This window comes from Mytilus californianus, unplaced genomic scaffold, assembly GCF_021869535.1.
Source record: "Mytilus californianus isolate M0D057914Y unplaced genomic scaffold, xbMytCali1.0.p SCAF_3, whole genome shotgun sequence".
Lineage (NCBI taxonomy): Eukaryota > Metazoa > Mollusca > Bivalvia > Mytilida > Mytilidae > Mytilus > Mytilus californianus.
In genome coordinates this window covers 42,624,321-42,640,667 of record NW_026262679.1, presented here as the reverse complement: position 1 = coordinate 42,640,667, position 16,347 = coordinate 42,624,321, and the positions used below count along the sequence as shown (strand labels likewise).

The following is a 16,347-nucleotide window of genomic DNA, read 5'->3' as shown; positions in this document are numbered from 1 at the left end:
TTTTGTCACCCACTATTCTTTTAAATTACATATTTGAGAAAACTTAACAAAATATGAGAAAACTGCACCGCACATTCCTTGAATATATAACCTTAATAATTATTACATTATAAGATTTTCCAATATTATAAAGTATTCCGGAAATATGATGATATATTACTTTTTTTTTTAATAAGTATAAAAATTCTATTTTTGTTGTTGTTGATAGTTACATGTTCTAATATTACTGTTTTAAAATCATATTTAAAAAATTGTAAGTAAGATATAGCATCCAAATTTATTCAATCAACTTGTAAACAACTTACATTAAAGCCACACGTGAATGGAAAATTAAGTTTCAAACTAGCTTAATTTGCTGTTTGAATGTTTTTACAACACACAATATTTTATATTTATTATTTATCATGTTATGTAAGTTCAGTTAAAAAATTTGAGGTAGGTAATGCATAGATATATGAATCATAGAACATGGGGTATTAAGATGCTTGTAGCATTCAGTTGTTATCAATTAACACTACACCACACATTGAATTGGTCAAGGTTGGGATGCATTTCCTGAAAGTCATATCTTTTAGTATCAGGTTTTAGGAAGCAAAAGTGGTTGAAATTATAAAAAAAACAGGTCAGGCTCAGAAATCACTAGTTTTTGATTCAGCCATGCTGGATCTATGCGATCACTCTGTTTTTGGAGATGGTGAAGACTACTAAGTTGCAGACATGATATGAAACTAATTATGTGTTTTTATGACTTGCAGAAACTTTTTACACCATTTAAATCATCAACTTCCAACTTTTGACAAGTTATTTGCCCTTAAATGAAGAAAAGATTGGTCGAACAACCCTTTTATTTTAGATATACACTTGCATATAGTTCCTTTGTAAATCAAAATTTATAATGATTTACTATTTATGAATTAATTTGAAAAAGTATTTGTACATCAATTGAATCAGTTGATAAGAATTTTGAAAGTATTGTATTAGTATTTTATGCTTGTGTAAGTTGTTGTTCAATGAAATTTAGGTTAACATATGTATTAATTTATCTAAGTTGATTCCCACACTTTTTTTGAAATGGTATTACTCCAATTCTTTCCATAGGCAAGTAAGAGTCAGTATGATTATCAACTGTCATGATTTTCAAATAATTACAATCAAAGGTGTAAGTATTAATTGGAAACGACCCCAGGCTTAATTCACCACAGTTAATATCTCATGACCTGTTACATAATTGAATAGACTCAATTAATTACACACCTAACTGAATACACACATTCTCAATAGTAAACCTAAAAATGTATTTATTTATTTTAATCTACACTAAAATATTCTGTTATTTTTGCTAGCTAGCTGAATGAGTAATCAGATGTGTTTTTTTTCAAAGAAAAGACAAAAAATAAAAAAAAAAAGTATTTATTAAAAATGCAAGCAAATTTTATTTCACATGTAAAATCAGAGTGTCATTATCATCTGACATAAACCAATAATCAAGTTCAAATTAATTAGTTGCAATTATCAGAAATTTGGTTGAAATAATATACAAAATTGCATAACTCTTATCTGAGCATTTTCTGCAATAAAATTTATTTGTTTGTTCTACATTTATATCCCATTATATTGCTATGTAACAGTAATTGGAAATATCTCATCATTAGGTATTTGTACATTTAAATTCGAATACAGGAAATGTATTTTTTCTTAATGAAGAATGAACACAAATTTAGATAAAAAAATAGTTATTATTTTTTTTAATTTTTGTTGTTGAGAAAGTGCATTTCTAAGGCCTCTTTCTGGAAATTATAAAGCCAGTTATTATAAATGGAATAAAAAAAAATATATTACTTATTTGACAATTTCCCTTTCCATTCTTGTAAAAAAAAAATCTGACAGAGTCTAAATTGAAATATCAATATATATATCAATATTTGCATTAATATTTTTATTTCCTTTGGAAAATAACATGGAAATTTTACAGTAAGATTGAAAATGAAAAGAGAAGAAAATATTGAAAAAAGTATGGTCAGAAAGAATATCAGACTAGCTATAAATATGGCTGCATCACAACATCGACGATGCTTTGATTAAATTGTCAGGATTTAGATGCATGTTAAAGAAAGTCAGTAGCAGAACATATATTCTTTAAATGAAATTTGTTGGAATACATTTTTATACGATCGCAAAATGTATATTGGTATCACATCGTCGTCTCCTTCATTGTCGGTGTCAGCGTCGTCCGAAGACATTTGGTTTCCGGACAATAACTTGAGTTTAAGTGTATGGATCTCTATGAAATTTATCAAAAGGTTCAATACCACAAAAGGAAGGTTGGGATTGTTTTTGGGGGTGATGGTCCAAACCGTTTAGGAATTAGGGGCCAAAACAAGCATTTTTCTAGTTTCAGGACAATAACTTGTGTATAAGTATTTTGATTGCTCTGAAATTGTACCACAAGGTTCAATACTACAAGTAGAAGGTTGGGATTCATTTTGGGGGTAATTGCCCAAACCGTTCAGGAATTAGGGGCCAAAAAGGGTCTAAAACAAGCATTTTTCTAGTTTTCAGACAATAACATGTATGTGTTTAAGGTAGATCATAAGTATATACTTTTTGAGATAGAATTTTCTTATACTTTGTCAAAATGAAGATTTTACTATACTTTTTTCAAAAATATAATAAAATGTATGGGTCACCTTGCTATTTTCCAAGCTATGAGTTGTTGAAAATTGCCTAAATTTGGTTAGATTGTTCATGAAAAAACACATTTGTGCGCATAAAAAAAATTCTATGAGATAGAATTTTGAAATAAATTGTGAGAAGATAGGTTTTATAATATGTTTTAAGAAAATAAAAAGAAAAAATGGTGTCACCGAACTTGTTTTCTTACTACAAGTAAAAATTAAAAATTTCCCTATCAGTCCAGTATATATTTTTTACTAAAGGAGTTATCTCCCCTTAAATTGCTTATTTGAAAAAAATGATTCTAAAAACACAAAATTTGATATTTGTTTAAATGTTTTGATTAATACAATAAATCCTCAAGTTTTCTTTACGTAAATAAACAGTCTAACCATTAAATTGCAAATCTGTCTCCAAATTTGCAGATTTGGGTAAATAATTAGACCGATTTTGTACTGCGATTGTACAATCCAAGATGGCAGTATACCATGAATCTACCTTAAGTGTATGGATGTCTCTTAATTTGTACCACATTTTACAAAAAGAAAATTTCTTCAAAATTTCTTTTTTTTGGAAGGGGGGAGGGGGGTAAAAAAAAAATTTTTTTGGGGGGGGGCAATTTTTTTTTCCTCAAAAGAAAATTCTCTTCTAATATTATTTTTTTGGGAGGGGGGGGGGAATTTTTTTGGGAGGGGGGGGGGGGGGGGTCAACATATCCAGAAATCAACGCCACTTTGCTTATTTGAATATTATACTAAAGAAATCGGATACGGGTCATGGAAATTATATTGAAATGATAGGGAATTTTGAAAAAAAATGTCTGTTTTAACTTTAGTTTAAGTGATAGACAGGTTGCGGGGACAGAAAATAAATATACACAACTATATACACCATTTAGACGAAACATAATGACTGTCGTTGCAAAAATCAAGGTTCCTGAGCTATTTTAAAAATTGAAGCAAGAGGCTTTTAACATTGCAGTATAAAATACAGGCTAAAATGACTGAAACGTCAACTAACTGTTGGAAATTGGCTAACAAGGTCATTACAAGAACAGGTTGCGGGGATGAAACTTGAATATCCAAAGAATAAGCAAGTCCAAACCTTGTATTTGTAGTCGTTGAACTCTAGGTTCCCATGTAAAGTTAAAATGCCCCTATTTCAAGAAGAATAAACTCACGAAAACACGAAAAATTCACTAAATTCGCGTTCATTGTTTTGATTTTGACCGCCTGACAACTTTACGGAAATATCAGAGTGATTATAAACAAGGACTCTGTGACGGGCAACTTATAATATCCGTGTTTTAAAGATTTTAATGATATCAAGCCAGTCCAGTTCAAACTATTATCACGTGGTACAATTCTCATTGCACAGTGTATTGCACAACAGCAAAAAATCTTCAATTGAATATAAATTCAAATCATACAACCAATTTCAAGTTCTTTGACTACATTTATTCTGTGTCAGAAACCTATAATGTGTCAAATATTTAATTACAATCCAAATTCAGACCTGTATCAAGCTTGAATCTTGTGTCCATTTTTGCCCCAACTGTTCAGGTTTGGACCTCTGCGGTCGTATCCAGCTGTGCTCGGCGAAGCAGTTTATTGCCACTTATTGGAAAGCCTTTTTACTGAAAATGATAAGAAATATTTTGGAAAAGAAAGAAATAGTAATTACTGAGGGTGTTAATTGATGTCTATGAAAATCCTGTCCCTGCCCTTCCTGATAGTTAAATTAGTTGCTGCTATATCCATTGCCTTATAGGAAGTTGTGTATTAAAAGTACTTATAATGTTTATAAGTTAAGAATAATGTGACATACATAAACAATATGGTGTATAAGCTAGAGGGAGAGGTGAATTCAGTACAAATTTGTTAAAAAGGCCTCATTACCACAATATATAAAACCTGTTATAGTTGTCAAATTTTTATGTCCTGACAATTGTCCAGTAAAAATGCACTGTAAGGAAACACATATACACATGTGATATATTACATTTTATTGGGGTGTATCTTCATATATGATATGTTATATAATAATTTCCATTCAGAGATGTGCATTTTTGAGGATTACCCGGTAAATTATGAAAGAGATAGATAAAAAAAAATATTTAAGTTTGAAATTTATGGTATTAAATTGGGTCATAATTTTAGAATTCCACAGAAGAAAATACTTAGTGTAAAAATTGTGTGTAAAATAAAAACAAACATTTAGATTAATTATTCATATATTCTACTTTTTTTCTGCATATCTTATTTGTATCCAGTACATTTGTATATATGCTAGAGTTTGATTGGAAAATCCGCCACAGAAATCTGACCTAGCTGATCATGATGTGTGATTTTCTGAAAGTGTTTGGTTGTCTTTATTTCTTGCATTAGTAGTTACTTTGTAATTAGGTTTAGAGTGGCCTAGGACATGAAGCATGTACAGGGTTAAAAGGTTGCTATACACATGGAACAAACAAAAGTTGTAATTCATGAATATATTGGAAAATATATTCTGGTACTAACATTTTAAATTACAGTAAGTTGTTTATAGGAAAATGATTAATTGAAATCTAATAAAATATAAAGTTATAGGTTTTTTGTCTGGCCTGCGATGATAAGTCCCAGTATGAGAGACATAAGTATTACTATTTGGCAGCAGCGGCAGCAGCGTAAACTATTTGTATAAAGCTTTATATTTCAGAAGGTAGAATCCCGGATGCTTCATACCTTGTATGCAGATACCTTATATTACGAAGTTTCCGTCCGTCATATATCCATTGTCCTTGATCTCATTTTCATGGTTCAGCGACTGCTTGAAAAAAAATTACAGTTTTTTTTGTCATGAGAATTTCTCACTTATTATGAGTAGTAGAATTACTATTCTTGGTATATGGGTTCTTTGCAACGCCTACATGTCCATCAGATAGGGTTCACCTGACCATGACCTTATTTCATGGATCAGTGATCACGGTTAAAGTTGCATGATTATGTCCATTTCTCAGATACTATAAGAAGTAGGTCTACTATATGTTGTGTATGGAATGATTGTAAGGGATATATGTCAGTCTGGCAGGTTTCATCTGACCTTGACCTCATTTTCATGGTTCATGGTTCATTGGTCAATGTTAAGTTTTGTGTTTTGGTCTGTTTTTGGAGTACTATAAGCAATAGGTCAACTATATTTGGTGTATGGAATGAATGTAAGGTGTACATTTTGGTTTAGCCAGTATCATCTTACCTTGACCTCATTTTCATGGTTCCTTGGTCAATGTTAGATTTTTGTGATTTTGTTGGTTTTCCAAATACTAATAGCAATAGGTCAGCTATGTTTGGTATATGGGACAATTGAAAGGTGTACATGTCTGTCTGACAGGTATTATCTGACCTTGACCTCATTTTCATGGTTCATTGGTCAATGATAAGTTTTGTAATTTTGTCAGATTATCAGATACTATAAGCAACAGGTCAACTATATTTGGTGTATGGAATGAATGTAAAGTGTACATGTCTGTCTGGCCTGGTTCATCTGACCACGACCTCATTATTGTAGAACATTGATAATGTTAGGTTTATGTGATACTTTTAGTAAAACCTTCATGTTACAGACTTTCAACATAAATTCAATGATAAGTAAGACAGGCGATCCATTTCAGCTTGTGCACTCTTGTTGAACATAATTTTGCTATGTGTGCACGTTGTACTTTAAGGCAATTCACTGTTTCAGAATCGAAAGTATTGTGGGTAATTTCTTTGTTCGTACCCCAAAATGAAAATATCGTCATGTCATTGGTTGGTATTCCATTGTTTAGAATGTTTTTAACCAATCACAACATTTTGGTGTACGTCTTTTAAAATATTACACAGAATGCATTTGATTCTGAAACAGTTAATAGTGAATCTCAAATAAGACATCAGTGATAGAATTCTATGTGAAAAGCAGTTATGGTTATTGTTGCCTAGTTGATGAATAAAGAAATATTTGATTCAAAGTTTTAAGACAATATAACATAAAATTCAATGGGAAACATTTTAAACTCAATCATACACTTGATACTCCTCTCTCTGGTTTTGTTCTGAAACACTGTTAGTAATACATCTACTGTAGATTCATTTATTTTCGTGAGTACCAATTTTCATGGGTTGAGGAAAACTTGCATTTTCATGGATATTTGATTTCGTTGTTTTGCCAAAGTCTGCGCAAAACTTACAGAAAATTTATAATTCATTGAACAATAAAATTGGTGGTTCATCTGTACCAACAAAATTCACAAAAATTTGTATCCAACGAATTGTAATGAATCCACAGTATTTATAACTTTGTTAATTTTAAATCAATATTTTATTAATTATCAAAACTTAAACCAATTAATGTATATTACAGATATGGTGAATGTGACAGGTATTATAAGGTTGATCAACTCTGGCAATGCTGAAACCTTGGAAAATGGACTGGTCAGTGTACTAGATGAATGGGAGGAAAGTGGAGATGACAGGGATATCCTAACTGTACCGTTATTTGAGGATTTACCATTACTTAATTATGCTTGTACCCTGGACGATATTTGTGTTGATATTGTGATTGTGCTGATTTCTAATGGTTGTGATGTAAACTTGCCTTCCATAGAGGTAATTTGATTTATTATGCCCCTCCAACCATAGAAGAAGGGCATTATGTGTTCTGGTCTGTGCATCTGTCCATCCATCTGTCTGTCCATCCGTATATCCCTCCCTTCGTTAGTCCCTTAGTACATCTGTCCTGTATCAGGTGAAAGTTTTGATTTAAGGTAGTTCAACGTTTTGGTTTAACTACGGTAGTTTGTGATCACATCAACTTTAAACTTTGTACACATGTTCATTATGAAGTGAACTGTTTAATATATAGAGTAAATGGTTGTGATAAACTTGCTTCCAAGGATAGTACTTTTTTCTATGTATAATTTATTTATTGAAAATAATGCACTATTATACCCCAGTGGGGTTGATGGCATACATCATGTACATGAAAACAAAATAACACATTACATAATACATCACAAAAATAATAAAAAAAGACATGAATTCATATATGTACATATCATGCAGTTGCTGAATCCACTCTCCTCAGTGACCAGGACTTTTTAATAAATGGAGCAGCATACCGCATAACTGACGGACATGAAAGATATAAAACCAATTTATCCAAGTTATCCATATTATCTATATTTGAATAGACATTTTTTATTTTTTTTAAGAATTCAAGTCTTCATTTTGTTTATATTTAATTGGTTGCAATGTAAACTTGCATTCAAGGGAGGTAATTTGTTTAATTACTAATGGTTGCAATGTAAAAATCTTTATTGACAGTATGCATTCTTCCGAGAAAAAAAAAGCTTGCCATCTGATGACTTATTAGGCAGAGTTTGATCAAATCAGACTGGTTTTGAAGTTTTGAAGTATCAAAATGTTTGACCTGAAACATAAGAAATAGTACTTGATTCACTTCCTAATGAGGCAGTTATAACTCATATTCGAAAGAATTATATAATAGTGAAATTTAATCTCCTATTTTGCTATTAAATATATGCTGATGAACTTCCTACATGGCATATGGCCTTTCTAGATCACCACGTCCAAAAAGTCCATTAAAAAATTGTAATAACACCTATAAATGAGGAGTTGATTTATAGTTTTTATCATGTTTGGTCTTTATAGATGCATGTCTTGCTGATCAATTTTCCAGCTTATATGTCTATTTTTCAACTATGCTTTTCAAGATAAAAGCTAAAAAAAATAGAAAAATAGTCATTTAAGGGCAAAACGCACAACAAGGTCAGGGAGCCTCAATTCAAAATTATAACAAACATTAAGAAACTTGTCAATGAAATCCTTATAGGCGTGAGTGCTTTTAAATGATCATTTTTTTCCATTTTTGCATTTTTGGCAATCATCTTGAAACTATACTGAATAGGGAGAAACAATATGCATCAAATATAATCACCAAACCAAGATCTGCGTAATATCTGCAAGACCAAAGTCAACACTGGGGTCCTCTATTAGAGTGATTGCACTTAAAATGACAATTATTACCCTTTTTTGTGCATTTTATTCTTCTGCTATTATCTCGAAAACTAAAATAAACAGAGAGAAAACAATGATAGACAGAGAGACAACTATAATAGACAGAGCAAAAACAATGATAGACAGAGAGACAACTATGATAGACAGAGCTAAAACAATGATTGACAGAGAGACAGCTATAATAGACAGAGCGAAAACAATGATAGACAGAGAGACAACTATAATAGACAAATCCAAAACAATAATAGACAGAGAGACAACTATAATAAAAGGAGAGACAACTATAATAGACAGAGAGACAACTATAATAAAAGGAGAGACAACTATAATAGACAGAGAGACACCTATAATAGGCGTAGAGACAACTATAATAGACAGAGGGATAACTATAATAGGCTTAGAGACAACTATAATAGACAGAAAGAAAACTATGATAGACAGAGAGACACATATAATAGAAAGAGAGACACCTATAATAGACAGAGAGACAAATATACCGTATAGCGGGTTATTTTCGCAGGGTGTTTATTTTTGCTTATTTTGGCGAGTGGGGGGAAATTGCGGAAATAAATTCCGCGAAAACGTATGCATACGTTCGATTCTTTTTAATAGCTAAAGCGTTTTGTAAACTATCTATTTTTTCGAGTTCGACGGATCAATAACGGTTTATGTTAATTTAAACAACATAAATGCCAAAGGCCATTGTTCACTGGCTGTCTTAATTAGTTTATTGGTTACATAATGAAATAAGTAATAATATAAGAGTGTAAGGTACTCTGTCAGGTATTTTATCCTTATTAATTAGTGTCAAATTATATTCGAGTTGCAAGTCACTCATGATAATTTTATAATCTCATAAGTACATCAAAGGTCCGGTCAATTTCGTAACTAATCAACCGTTACATTTACAAGATGTTTGTACACCTGTGAAAAATAACTATGTACCGATATTCTATTGATTAATTTATCAAAATATAATCAATAGATAAGACGTCATGCAGGTAAAACAATCATTTAACAATAACAATGGACCCTTGTTTGTCAAGTTTTACAACTTTTTAACTGCAACCATTTCAGTATCCGCCAAAATATTTAATTGGGATTAAAGAATCCACCAAAATTAAAACCGCCAAAATTTTTCGTATACTTTGTTGCCCTTAAATCGCGAAATTTTACACCCGCGAAAATAACCCGCTATACGGTAATAGACAAAGACAACTGTAATAGATGGAGAGAGGTTTTCCTGTTTGAATTGTTTTACACTAGTCTTTTTGGGGCCCTTTATAGCTTGCTTGTTCGGTGTGAGCCAAGGCTCTGTGTTGAAGGCCGTACTTTGACCTATAATTGTTTACTTTTTACACATTGTGACTTGGATGGATATATAGTTGGCACTCATACCACATCTTCTTATTTATATGTAATAGACAGAGAGACACCTATAATAGACAGAGAGACACATATAATAGACAGAGACAACTATAATAGTCAGAGAGACACCTATTATAGACAGAGACACCTATAATAGACAGAGAGACAGCTATAATAGACAGAGAGGCACCTATAATAGTCAGAGAGACACCTGTTATAGACAGAGAGACACCTATAATAGACAGAGAGACACCGTTTATAGACAGAGAGACACCTTTAATAGACAGAGAAAGCTATAATAGATAGATAAGTATAATAGACAGAGAGTCCACTATTTTAGACTGAGAAACACCTATTATAGACAGTGAGACACATATAATAGACAGAGAGACACCTATAATAGACAGAGAGACAACTATAATAGACAGAGAGACACCTATAATAGACAGAGACAACTATAATAGACAGAGATACACCTTTAATAGATGGAGAAAGCTATAATAGATAGATAAGTATAATAGACAGAGACCACTATTATAGACCAAGAAACACCTATAATAGACAGAGAGACACATATAATAGACAGAGACAACTATAATAGACAGAGAGACACCTATAATAGACAGAGATACATATAATAGACAGAGAGACAACTATAATAGTCAGAGAGACACCTATTTTAGACAGACACCTATAATAGACAGAGAGACACCTATAATAGACAGAGAGATATCTATAATAGACATAGAGACACCTATAAAAGACAGAGAGACATCTATATAAGATGGAGAGACAACTTTAATAGATGGAGAGACTACTATAATAGATAGAGAGACATAGACAGAGAAACCTAAAAGATCTACAAACAATTCAGTATTGTTTAAATTGACAGTTGACCACTTATAGGAGATATTGTCCCTAAATGCCTACCTTTACCAATTTTTTAGGGGATGGTTTGGGTATTACCTTGAAAACTATACAAACTAGAAATAAAATGAAAAGAGCAAAAGTGTTATGCTATACTATAGATCTAAAGAAAATCAAGTGATAGAAATAGTAAATTGCAATGACTTTACCCTTTTTATGCCCCCGCAGCAGCCAAGGGGGTATTAAGTATCACCCTTGTCTGTCTGTACACCTGTCCGTATGTTTGTACGTCCGTATGTATGTACGTCCTGAAATTGGTTTCCATTCTTTAGTTTGCCTAAACCAAATGTAATGAAACTTTTACACAATGCTTATTACCACAAAATACAGATTAAATTTGAATTTGGGTGGCGTCACTTTTTTACCATTCTTAAGTTATATACCCCATAACAAATGAAAAAATTGCTGAATTTTTCATTCCATTCTCTCTTAATTGATTATTTTGGTAGATAGCTGCCATTGTTGCTTAATGTTTTCATGTGGTAAATTATGACAGGTGAGTGAATCAATCTCATGGGGCCTCTTGTTATTGATTTTGGTGTCTCATTGTCAGTTGCACTACAAAATTATTTACAAAGAGTCAGTGTGGGAAATTGCAACTTTTTGGGTTCTATTCTATGTAAACTTTAAAAATCAATGTGTAGACATGATGATTGGTTGTTAGTATATTTGTTTGTCTGACATGACACACTTTTCCAACTCCAATTGTTATGTTAAGACTTCAGGATTAGATCTGTAATTTGTTGAATTTAAATTTTGTATTTAGAATATTGTTGAATGTACGCACACCTGACTCTGCACTAGAGGGTTCATTTGATCTCGAGTGCAGTTTGTTTTACCTTTTTGATATAATCTTAATATAGCAGCTGGTGAGATGTTTTTGTGTGTCAACTATAGTTTGTTTTGTTTTTTTCTGTTGTCTCTGGCAAAAAAGTCTGAAAATTGACAAAATTTGTCCTATCCAAGGTATAAGATGCTAAAAAGCCACATAAACTACATTTTGACATTTTTGAAGTCTGATATTTGTTGTATTTCATGTGTACATGAGATTCTGTACCTATGTTTTTTATTCAAATTTGATGTAAAAATAAAATAGGTTAACAATGGCTAAATGGACAGTACCCTACATAATAATTATTTAATTCAGCTTTATGTTTTCTTCAAAGAATTATCCTTGTAAGTTTAAAGAGATTTGTTGAAGCTTCTAAATTTTCCGAGAAATCAAGAATAGTTTCCAGTATCTTATTAATCATATGGTCAACAGTATTTGGTGTATGGTAAAGAATCTTGTCTGTGTCCGACATGGCCTCAAACCAAGTTTTACACTCCACTTATAAGGTCACGGTTTTTTGGCGATTTTATCTACCAGGGTAACTATACATAACAGGCCAGCGATATTTGGTATATATGGGTTTGATGTATAGAGTTATATATATATATATATGGGTTTGTTGTACGGAGTACTGTAAATTCAGAAATTTTTACATGCATTTATTATTGCAATTGAACAACAGATAAAAAATCAAGATTTATTATTGTGATTTCAGGAGATACTACATACAAATAATACTACCGGTATACAAATTTAAAATGAAGGTGTTTATTTTCTGAAACCTATCCTGTCTCAATTTTGGCAATAATAAAAACATCACAATTTGTTTTTAATTTATAGTATATATTTCAATCTGACTTATTGCCTAATGGCCTTGATCTCATCGTCATGTTCCATTGGATATGCTATCATTCTTTTATGAGGGACCTCTGGTCCTCAGCAACAGTACCAGACAGATATGTGGATTTTATGTTAGATGTACTGTAAATTGGGACATTTTGCTAGTAGTCACATTTTGGTTATAAAAGTGCTAAAAGAAAATACTCCAGAATAAAATATTCACCAAAAAGATAAATGCAATATTTTCCATAGTCATAAGTAAAACAGTAAGAGTATAATTATTTTATTTAAACAATGAACATGATAAGATAAAAAAGGAATGACTGGAATTGCCAAAAAACTGCACAATACAACAGACCATGTCATATAAGCTAATGTTTTGATACAAAATGGCTTTCATTGTGCATTTTGAAAAGAAAAGGAATAAACTGTATGTTAAAGAAAACTCAAAGAATCTTCTTAAACAAATCTCCTGTATAAAGTTGATGTTTTTTTCTGTTTCTGCCAATCTACCAAGATGGCTGCCATGGCTAAAAATAAAACATAAGGATAAAATGGATGTAATTTTTCAATATCTTGAAAACCATATTAAATATATCAGAAATGGTCAGATATTAAAATCTACTAAATGGCAATTTTTTACCCTTTTTGTGTTTTTGGTTATTAACTTGAAAACTAGATAGAGATAAACTGTAAAGAGAAAATAATTATCAGTGATTTAAGATCTACAAAGTAGGCAACATGACCATCATTTTCAATCGACTCCTCATGGGAGTTGTTGCCCTTGTATATCCTGATAGTTATTCCCTTGAATAACAATTTTGACCTTTTCTGGGATTTTAGGGAAATATCTTTAAAACTATAATATAGAGAGAAACTGTAATCAGCAAAAATGATCAGGAGACAAGATCTACAAATAAATCAACATCCCTTGATGTCAAATGTACACTCTTGTTTTATGATAGGAACTATAAACAAAATGTCAACAATATTTTATATTTAGATTTATTAGTGTAAATGGAGTATAGATGGTAGATGGGTATCTTAAATTGGCCTACATTTTAGGGTTTATTGACCTACAAATTGATGTTATACATAAAGGGCATTTAAATACACAGATGTATATCTATTCTTGTATGTATACTTCCAAAATCCTATACATTGATCTGTCTTTCAGAAAATATATATATAGATGCTATTTATATCACAGACGATGTTATTAGGATGTAATCATAACAAAAGGAAATAACTCATCATCCTTTTTAACCTCAAACTTGAGATTATACACAAACGTGACAAAAAATATTTCCTTATTTGAAATGTAGATTTTTTGAAATTATTAATGATTTGATTGATAAATAAAAGAACTATTTAAGTCATAATTGGGAAAATGAAATATTTACATTAAACCCTGAAACTATGGAAACATTTGATATTTTTTATTAGGGAACACATTTTCAAAGGGAGATAATAGCAATTTAATGTCATTCATTCAAGGAGATAAGCTTTAGGTAGTATTCGGTATGAGTTTGCATTCACTTAATTCAATATTATTGAGAATGAGTAACTGTGGAAAATAAAAAAAGAGTAAATAAATGCCTGATGTCAAAATAAAAGAATGAAGATCACAGAATGGCGTAGCTAATTCAGAAGTTAATGCATGCATTTATTATTCAGAATCTTTAATACAAAGAATAGTTTTGAGAGAAATTAATGTTATTCCTGAATCTTTATGTTGCATTGGAAATTACTCAATGCAAATTTAGAATAGTGCCATTTTCTGTCTGTCACATTGTATACATTAAAATACTCTTGTAACTTTTTTTCTGAATTGTCAGTCTGTCTTAAAGATAAGAATGTTTATGTTCCAGGGCACTCCATTACAAATTATTTCTAGAAACGGTAATTACCAGTTGATTAACATTCTCTTAGAGAATGGAGCTATTCTGGAGACAGAAGAAGATCCGATATTCTCAGAGAACTCTCCATTTTACCTGGCATCACTGTATGGACACACAGATGTTGTGAGAAGATTGTTGAGCTATCAGCCAAGTACGTCAACTTTTAATTTTTCTCAGGGTGAGCATAACACTAACATTTTTAACGTAAAATACATCTTATTTTCAATATTCACTGACAAGTTTTTTATTTTTTAAGTTTCTTGTTATTGGAACAATTGTTTGCATCCAGATGAACTTGCTTTTAGCAGGGATTTTTCAGAATTTGAAGTAGTTGGAACAATTATAAAAAATAGGTTTTATGCACCTTTTATGTATAAATCTGGACAATAGAAATTACTCCCAAAAAATCAAACCAATATGAAATTTAAAGTTACTTGGATTCATTTATTTATTTTCATGAGTACCAATTTTTATGGATTGAGGAAAAATTGTATTTTTGTTGGTACCAGATTTTGTGGTTTTGACAAATTCTGCATGCAAGCCTATAGGAAATTAGTATTTCATTTATCTCTTTTGAATTAGTAGTCCACTCATACCAACAAAATCCACAAAAATGAATACTCTACAATAATGATGAATACACAGTGACTGGAAACATGGTTACAGTACTATTGTAGTAAAGTTCCGTTTCAGTGGAAAGTCACTGAATGAATTCATAAGTTGTTATATGTGAGCCACTTCAGATCTTTTGCATGATTTAACATCTAACATACTGTTTGCTCTCCACCATTTCAGAAATATTTTACGAGAGTTGTTGTCTTTCATATCGATTATTTCTTACTTTTTCAAAGACAACTGTGAATACCTATAGGTATCCACTGGTTTATTACCCTACCGTATAATCACCACTCCAGTTGTTGGTTCACCATATAATATAACTACTTTTCAGAAATATTACAATTAGAATCAATCACAAATTTTCTTTCCATGGAAGAGTTGACCAACAAAAAAGTTACCAGTATTATATTGTCATGGAGGTCCACACTTTAACTTTGACCAATGAACCAAAATAAAATGTTGATAATATTGTAGCTGTTGCACAATTTTGGTTCTTGGTATATATGCAGCAATATTACACATGAAATATTTCCTGAAATGATGAACTGCTTATTCTACATAATTTTGTTCCATAAGATGGAATAAATAAAAGAAAATCTTGAATAATATTTTATTGTCTTGCCTTCGACTTAAGTTGCAGAATGCAAGACAAAGGGACTACAATCCAGCTGCTAAGGCGACAGCAGTGGCGGCCTAAACTATTTGTATGAAGCCTTATATTTCAGAGGGTAGATGACCTGGATGCTTCATACCTTTATACAGATGTCTTAAGTTATGAAGTCTCTGTCTGCATATGTCCATTGTCCTGTCTCAATTTCGTGGTTCAGTGACTGCTTTAAAAATAAAACGTTTTTGTTGTTATGTGAATTTCCCACTTATAATGAGTAATAAGGTATTTAAACTGGTAAATGGGTTCATTGCAAGCTCTAAATGTCCGACAGAAAGGGTTCACCTGATTTTGACCTTCATTGGTCAGTGATTAAGGTTAAAGATGTGTGATAATAAGGTCTGTTTATCAGATACTATAAGCAGTAGTTCAGCTATATGTGGTGTATGGTATGATTGTCAGGTGAACATGTCAGTTTGGCTGGTTTCATCTTACCTTGACCTCATTTTCATGGTTCATGGTCAATCC

The 16,347-nt window shown here is 31.3% G+C and overlaps 1 protein-coding gene across 4 annotated transcripts in view; it reads left to right on the top strand.

Annotated features, from left to right (window-relative positions):
* The window catches only part of LOC127734601 (leucine-rich repeat serine/threonine-protein kinase 1-like), a 107,557-nt gene that overhangs the window by 38,788 nt on the left and 52,422 nt on the right, over window positions 1–16,347 (top strand). For 3 of the 4 annotated variants that reach the window (XM_052244554.1, XM_052244552.1, XM_052244553.1), the window contains exons 2-3: window positions 7,051–7,295; window positions 14,565–14,772. The exons of the other annotated variant lie outside the window; for it this stretch is intronic. In XM_052244554.1, coding sequence (XP_052100514.1) covers window positions 7,053–7,295; window positions 14,565–14,772 — 451 coding nt within the window. In that variant the 5' untranslated portion in view covers window positions 7,051–7,052. The remainder of the gene's footprint in view (window positions 1–7,050; window positions 7,296–14,564; window positions 14,773–16,347) is intronic. 4 annotated transcript variants of the gene reach the window in all.